At 30.9% G+C, this 8,531-nt stretch overlaps 1 protein-coding gene and 1 non-coding gene across 2 annotated transcripts; both read right to left on the reverse strand.

Annotated features, from left to right (window-relative positions):
- Window positions 1-195: 195 nt before the first annotated feature.
- On the reverse strand, window positions 196-3,314 carry LOC120080496. The gene is made up of 9 exons (XM_039035168.1): window positions 3,002-3,314; window positions 2,779-2,895; window positions 1,932-2,247; window positions 1,432-1,855; window positions 1,253-1,352; window positions 1,110-1,169; window positions 934-1,023; window positions 719-823; window positions 196-627 (listed from the first exon to the last, which is right to left on the reverse strand). The coding sequence occupies exons 1-9, from the start codon at window positions 3,095-3,097 to the stop codon at window positions 319-321; spliced, it is 1,617 nt and encodes a 538-aa protein (XP_038891096.1). The 5' UTR covers window positions 3,098-3,314; the 3' UTR covers window positions 196-318.
- Window positions 3,315-4,353: 1,039 nt separating this feature from the next.
- TRNAK-UUU lies at window positions 4,354-4,425 on the reverse strand. Its single transcript has one exon. It is a non-coding gene; the product is annotated as a tRNA-Lys (tRNA).
- Between the last annotated feature and the right edge of the window lie 4,106 nt (window positions 4,426-8,531).

Below are 8,531 nucleotides of genomic sequence, written 5' to 3' on the forward strand. Positions count from 1 at the left end.
TACTCATATTGATATTTATTTAGAGTTTATTTTCAAATCTGTAATAAAAAAATATAAACTAATTAACAGTGGAGGGTTCTTAATCTAATTGGAGGGTTCTTAATCTAATTGCATTTGTGTCAATATCGTTACAATTATCAATATGTTTACGTTTTTCATACAATCTAATTAATTTGTGATTATGGTTGATTATGATTGATCTATAGGAGAATCATTTATTTGGCAGAACACAAATGAAGATTACAAGGCTAAAACTTTTCTAATCAGACAGAGACAGGTAAAATAAACAACAAATTTGCTTTTGCATACAAATTTAGATTACATGGGGAGTAAGTAACGAAACTCGGAGTCGTAAGGTTGAATTTCCACCATCTTATGAACAGGAGATTTAGTTTCACCATTCAAACACTCCATTATAGACCTCTTCAAGGTTGCAGAGCGAGGAAGTTGGCTATAAATCCATTCCAACAGCGATTCAATGTCGTCTGCAAAGTCTTTCATGTGCCATTGAAGAAGCTTTGGCACCATTATCTTCTTTTTGCTCGTCATCCCCATTGATGCTTCCAAATACTCCACTTTTGCCAACCCCAACTCATTCACCACTTCCTCTGGAGTATAAACCCTTAACTTCACAAAGTTTTAACAGGTATTTTCTGTCAATTTTCTTTCAATGATCCATCGAGTCTAATAAAATATGTAGCAGAAGATAGACACTTACTGCAGGAGATGACCAACTGCCTCGACACAGCGCAAATGTCACATTTGGTTCCGGATATCCTAAGCCGTAAGCATGTTGAAGCAGCATTTCCTTCTCATCCAAAGGCTTCAAAGAGAACTCATAACCATTCAATTAATTATGTACTCGTACTGACACTACTTTCTTTTGAAGTATATAGTTCACTAAATATAAACTACAAGATGTTAATCACTTACGTATTTCGTTTCCGTTTCGCTTGGATGACGTAGAATGAAATGTTCAATAGCCAGAGCATTGAGAACTATCCCACCAACATTAAGAACAGCCTACAGGCCAGAGGAATCACATATACATATGCCTCAGAGGAGCTCAATGATAATGATAACAACGGAGTTAGGACATTGGCATATACCTTGTTCATCAAAGCCAAGAGTTTTTCGATTGTCGATGGCTGCCCATGTTCGAGAAATGCCTGAAATTTTTCGTGATTACAGTCAGTATATTGAAATAGGAGCATGTCTGTTATTCATCAGTGTCTTACATGTCTTACAGTACATGCATTATAGAGGAGTTATAAATGTTTATCCAGAATGCTAACTTCTGTTTGTATGTCAAAAAGCTCAAGTCCACATTCCTCAGCTTATGAATCAAAACCCTGCACAGAAAGGAAACAAAACGACAGTTTCAACTTTCCCTTTACTTGAGGCAATCAGGTTAAACAGACTGCTAGTTACCTCAATTTTCTGATTGATGACGAACACTCGGGCAATCTACGGATGTCGAAAGATGTTCGTGTGATATGGATGAAGTTCTTATAAGGGCCAATGTCCCTTACGGTGCCTTCTGAGTCAAGCAATATACTATAAGGATTGGGATTGGGATTTGGCATGGATGAGCTATAATCAAAAGACAAGGTGAGTTGAGGTGCTTTGCAACTGAAGCTTGTCTTTGCAATGCAGCGCTTTGAATTGATGCAGGAAAGGCCAGGTTTTGGTATATTTGGTGAAGTTTGGCTGTTGTTTGAGGGCTGATTTAGATCAAGATAAATGCTTATGAGACACTTAATCAACTGTTCTGAAATCTCATTTGGTGTCTCAATGCAAGTTTCTTTCTCTAATTGACTTTGCTTTCGGCTTCTCGTCGCGTTCTTCCTAGCACCTACATTTTGCATAATCAAACATTGAAAATTGAAGACAAGAAGAAGCAAATGCAGCAAAATGGGAAGATGGATTACCAGTAGAAGACATAGTAATTTGGATATCAGAAGCAGCACTTGAAGAGAATCTCCTTTCACTAAGCATTATATCTTTTCTAAGTTCATCATAATGCTGAGATCTAGATCTTTGGCCATTAATCAGAGAGTTGTTATTAATTTCAGGTCCATTCAAGAGCATATTGTGTTGCCAAAGGCTTCTAAGGCGCTGCTGAATTTCCCATTCCTTATTCTGTTCCCTCTCTTTGTATAAGTTGAATTTCAACTCTTCAACCTTTTTTTCTAACCTATCAATCTCCCTTTCCACAACTCCCAATTCTTCCATAACCAACTGCACCTGCAGAGAACAAAGAATCATAAACTTCCTGTTGTTTTTGTTTGGAAAAATGGCACCAATGAGCTTTGACCCAGTTTCAAGAACTTATGTTAGCATAGGGTGAAATTATTAAAATGACAAAAAATGTAAGCATGATGGACTTCGCTTTTCGATTCTTGCTCTAGAGTCTCGCTTCTCGCTGTTTTTCCTTCTCCTTCTATCTGCAATTTTCCTTTCTTAGTTCTGCGACCTCAACTTCTCGTTTCAAATTCTTTCTTCTCTCTAGATGAAATACAGAGAGCGAGCACAAAGCAGAGCGAGATCAAGGAGAGAGAGCAAAAATCGAAGAAACATATAGGAAATAAACTGAGAAGGAAGGAGAACAACATAAACCGAGGAGTGAGATATAGAAACGAGATCGAGAATTGAGGAGCTAGCCCATCATGCATGCATTTTGGTTGTAACGTAAGCAAAAGGCCAAAATTCATTTGGACCCCTCAAAAGAAGCTATCAGTACAAAAATTAAAAAAATAAAAGAAAAACTAGTGTTACCTGAGGGGGTAAAGAGGAAGAAGCATGAGGATGAGACAAGAGAGGGCCATGAAGAGCCCAATGAAGAGCTTTGTTGAGTGCTTGTTCACCATGCAATTCTGCTTGTAACTTCAAAACCTGAAGAAATTACAAACAAAAAAAAAGGGTAGATTAGTACTTTAGAGGCATTAGTTTATGTCCCTCTTTCAAAATACTTAATATATATATATATATAATCTCTCACTTGAGTCTCAAGATCAAGTTTATGCTGATGTTCATCTGGTGTTGGCTCCATTAGAAAGTGTTCAAATTTCATTATTTTCGGGTTTGACAAAAACATATAGAACCAATAATATAGGTGGAAAAGTGAAGAAGGTCCTAAAAGGGTTCTTATTTAAAAAGAAATTAGAAGAGAGAGGGAAAGTTGTGGGATGCCATTAAATTAGAACAAAACTGAAATTTCTTAAGAGTTGACTAAAGATATGAGGTTTTAGAAGGCAAGTTTGGGAAGAGATGATCTGCTGCGGTGGAAGAGAATATGTTCAATGGACGGTTGCCATTAATGTATAAACATTACCAATCTCATGTTTTCTTTTTCTCTGTTTTTCTGAGAAATTAGAATGTGTTTTTCATTAATACCAAAGGTGGGTGGTGAGGAACGTGATATACATGAATTTAAAGACCAAAAAACTCTTTTATCTTCAAAAATTGACACAACAGAACTCAATTTTAGGTTGATTCAAACTTACTTTTTATGTCACAATTAAACAATCAATTTTGGTTCGTGTCTCTTCTAATTTTTTAATTAATAATTTTTTTTTCTGGAGAAATTATTGATAATTATTAATTATCTGTGGAAATTTAAAATTGAGAATATTTTGAGATTTTTTAAAGAATCAGCTTTCTTAGCTCTATTCAAGTTTTTTTTCAAAAAAATATTTTATATTCCTAATTACGTGTAATTAAGATTATAAAACTTTTCCAATGGGTTATTTTTTCTTTTAATTTCCAATTTTTTTTAATGTTGAGTTTTATTTTTAAACTGAAATTTTCACTTCCAAAAAAATTGAATTTGAATAGAATCACAGAAGAAAACCTATATTTACCTTCAACCTCGTTCAAACTTTTTCATTAAAGTTTCACATCATTTTACCTCAAAATATTCATAAACTTTAAATTATTTTCAAATTATTATTATTATTTTTAAATTGATGTTCTTGTATCAACATTTAGAACGTATGTATCTAAATGTTATATTTCTTTATAAAAATGATGATTAAAAATAGTAAAATATAAATGTTATATTTCTTTATAAAAATGATGATTAAAAATAGTAAAATATAAATGTTATATTTCTTTATAAAAATGATGATTAAAAATAGTAAAATATAAATGTTATATTTCTTTATAAAAATGATGATTAAAAATAGTAAAATATAATCTAATTGAGTAATAACAAAAGTTTCATTAATTAATGATAATAATTTTCATTAATATGAATGGCCTCATTTTTGTTCTCTACTGATTTAAATATAGTTGCATAAAAATTTTTAGAGAAATCATTTTACTTGAATAAAATAGAAATAAAAATTGTTACGCCGTCTGTGGGGATCGAACCCACGACCACGTGGTTAAAAGCCACGCGCTCTACCACTGAGCTAAGACGGCATTGCTTAATGTACATTTAACTAATTTAACTTAAGATTAATTATGTTTAATTTTGAAAAAATGTGTGGACAATATATATTTTGGGGATTTCTTTAGCAAAATAACATAATTACGTTGGTTAAGGGTTATCAAAGGCATAACTAAAAGCCTTTGGAAAAAATGCATCACTTAAAATCTAACCCTTTCTTCCTATCCAAACCGCAATTTTATTGATCATTTGTATCCACTAATCTTTAAAACGTGAATTGCATATGATATTTTCACTTCAACAAAAAAAATAGTGTGTTAGAATATTATATGTTGCCATATCAATATTTGAAAAATTAGATATAGATAATTGATGGAATAATATATAAAATATCAATGGAGAAGATACAATGTATATATATATATCATTGGTAGAAAAAGAGTAGAGGAGAGTATTCTTTCAATAACATTAAATAAATCAATAAAAAAATGAAAAACGACAAATAAATTCCAAAAAAGAATAAGAATAATAAACAAAGAAGAAAAGAAAGTTCAAGTTCAAAAAATAAAGAAAAATGAAATAAAAAATAATGTCAAAGAAAGAATAAAAAATTATCCGAAAGAACTAAAAATTATACATGATAATTTTTGGAGAGAAATTTTTACTTTAACTCGAAAATTTCATGGGATTTCGACATAAAAGGCTTAAAATAAGGACTATATTAAATTAATGTCTTGAACATTTCATTTTTTTAATAAAAAGAAGTTTATTGAACTTTGTTTTTTTACTAGTGTTAGTAGCTATTTATAATTTCAGTCTTAGCCACACCCATTAAGAAAAAAAGAAGAAGAAGAAGAAGAAGTATAAGGATAAACGAATAACTTCTTCATTGAATTGTTGAAGATATCCAAATGGTTTATATTTTGGTGGATTTTGTGGGGACTATTTCTTCATTTATATTCATGCTCCCTCTCATAATTGTTTAAATCAATTTTTAGTTTTGGGTCTAATTATTAGACTCTTTTGTTGTTGTTGAAATATGTTATGCATTTTTTTTTTTTAATGTCTTTTTTAATATGCACAAGTTGAAAAATAATCTATTTTAAACATGTTTCTGAGTTTGGTTGTTTTGTTGTCTCATTATAGGAGGACCTCATTTTGTCCTCTAAAGACGATAAAGTTTCTTCTTTATCCTAATATAATAACTTGTTATGATGTTAATTTTTCTTCTAGTTAGAATTAGAATATTGTAGCTTTTCTTTATTTTAAGGATTTTTTTCTTAAATTCTTTATCCTAATATAATAACTTGTTGTGATGTTTATTTTTCTTCAGGTTAGAATCAGAATATTGTAGTTTTTCTTTATTTCAAAGACTAAAAAAATTAGTTTTCATATTTGCAACATCTAATAACCATTCATCATACACTTTTAGGGCTTTTATGTTTAATCTTAAAATCTCTAATTATATGGTATATGTTGATAGTTCATATAAATGTTTACTTTAAATTGAAATTTTATTTAGAAAATGTTAATTTGAAAATACTTCAAAAGGTTAAATTAAAATTTATGTGAACGCTCTTCTCTTAAATTCTATAATCTTGGTAAAGAAGATAAGAGTAGTTATGAGAATAAAGTTCTATATTCTAACCTTTGTCCTTTCTTTATTTTTATTTTTCTTTTTTCTTTTTAAATTTATCAGACTGAAAAAGAAGTTGAACAAGTGCTCAAGTTGAAATTGTTGAAATACACAACGAGCGGGAACAATTTCTTCAAAAATACTTTTACTCACAAAAATGGTGTATCATAGTTTTAGTTGGTTCAATAGGTTTAGTTTTTTTTTTAAAAAAAAAATAAAATTATTGTATTCTTACCTTTCATTTATGTATATAATTTGATTGGATTTTAATTTATTGAAGTTGAACTTGTTCGTGTAAATTGAAGATTTCATTTAATTGATATTGTATGGATGAATAGAATTTGAGGTTGATCTATTGGTATAACACAATTGATAACAACCATAGTTTGTAGTGATAGACCGTGACTATAAATATAATATATATATATATATATATATATATATATAATGCGCTTTATTGGTATAGACTACGGTTATAGGTAGTCATGCTTTACCAATAATGACAATGGTTAACATAAGTCGTGGTCTATACGATAGACCACAACCAATGTCAACCATGGTTTATGACCATAGACCATGGCTGATGTTAGTCGTGGTCTATTGTATAGACCATGGTTAATCTTAATCGTGGTATAAACTATATACTATACTGGAATAAACCATGGTCACAAACCCGTTGTCTAATCCAAAAGACCATGGTTATATAATAATAGTCTATATCAAATTTTGTAGTAGTGTCTGGAAACCTGCTTATTGAAGAATGATGATTCTACCTGAATAATTGATTTAGGCGTCACTAATCATGTTTGTTCTTCTTCGAGAGAATTAGTTCCTGGCAGCAGCTCGGGACTGGCGAGATGATTATGTGGATTGGAACTAGGTAAATCATCTCAGCTGTGGCCATCGGAGGCCTTCGATTGCTTTTACAAAAATCATATTTGTTATTAGATAATGTATATGTAGTTCCGGGTCTGAAGAGGAACTTGATTTCTATAAAATGTTTACTTAAACATTTTTATACTTTGAACTTTAATGTAGATAAAATGTTTATTTACAAGCATGATGTCCAAACATGTTCTGCAAATTTAGAAAGTAATCTTTATGGGCTAAGATCGTTAACATCTAAAGCCCTTCTTAATACTGAAATGTTTAGAAATGCAATAACTTAGAATAAAAGATAAAAGGTAACCTAAAGAAAATGCCCAACTTTGGCACCTAAAATTAGGTCACATAATTCTAATAAGATTGAGAGGTTGGTTAAGAATGGATTTTTAAGTAAGTTAGAAGAAAATTCTTTACCTGTACGTGAGTCATGGCTTGAAGGCAAAATACTGAAAGACCTTTTACTGGAAAAGATCATAAAGCCAAAGAACCTTTGGAACTTGTACATTCGAACTTTTATGGTCATATGAATGTTAAGGCAAGAGGAGGATTTGAATATTTCATCTCTTTTATAGATGATTATTCTAAGTATGGGTATGTTTACCTAATGCAGCATAAGTTTGAAACTTTTGAAAAGTTCAAGAAGTATAGGGCTAAGGTTGAAAATTCATTAGGTTAAACTATAAAGACACTTCGAACTGATCGAGGTGAAGAGTATATGGATTTGAGATTCCAAGACTATTTAATAGAATATGGAATCGTATCCTAACTCTCAACACATGGTACACTTCAACAGAATTGTATATTAGAAAGGAGAAACGGGACCTTGTTGGACATGGATCGATCTATGATGAGTTATGCTCATTTACCTTATTTGTTTTGGGGTTATACAGTACAAACTGTAGCTAATATTTTGAACTGCGTTCCATCCAAGAGTATTTATGAAATACCTTTGGAATTATGGGATGGTCGTAAAGGTAGTTTACGCCATTTTAGGATTTGGGGTTGCCTAGCACACATGTGAGGCCAATCTTAAGAATTTCGAAGCTCGTTTAAAATTATGCCTATTTGTAGGCTACCTGAAGGGAACAAGAGGTGGTTACTTCTACATGTCGCCACATGCCTGAGATAATGCGGAGCGACAGATGTCCTTGAAAATGATTGATTTTAAAATAAAATAAAAAAGGAGCCGCCACCAACATTTTTTACGTTGTAATTAGACACCAAAATAAGATAAATAATTTTTAATAAGAAAACAATAAAAGTGGAATGCGAAAGCTAGAGTTGGGTTTAGGAGTCGTTTATGTGTGGGGAAGGTGTTAGGACCACACAACACCCGTTTAGAAAATGATGGCCAAATTTTAAATCTTGAATTGAAATCATTCTTTAAGTAAATTCAATTGGGAAAATAAGATTTTTAAAACAATGTCTTATTTTACATCTCATTTCTCCAGTATTTGGAGTAATTATCCCATAAAATAAGTGAAAATTTTAAATCAATTAGGCTATATTAGAATTGAGGAAAATTTCTCACCTCAATAATGTGAGTAATTATTAAAATTTCTCAAAATCCATCTTAAGTTGACCTTTTAATAAAAGTTCTTTTTTTTTTTTTTTTTT

Source organism: Benincasa hispida, chromosome 6 (assembly GCF_009727055.1).
Source record: "Benincasa hispida cultivar B227 chromosome 6, ASM972705v1, whole genome shotgun sequence".
Taxonomy (NCBI): domain Eukaryota; kingdom Viridiplantae; phylum Streptophyta; class Magnoliopsida; order Cucurbitales; family Cucurbitaceae; genus Benincasa; species Benincasa hispida.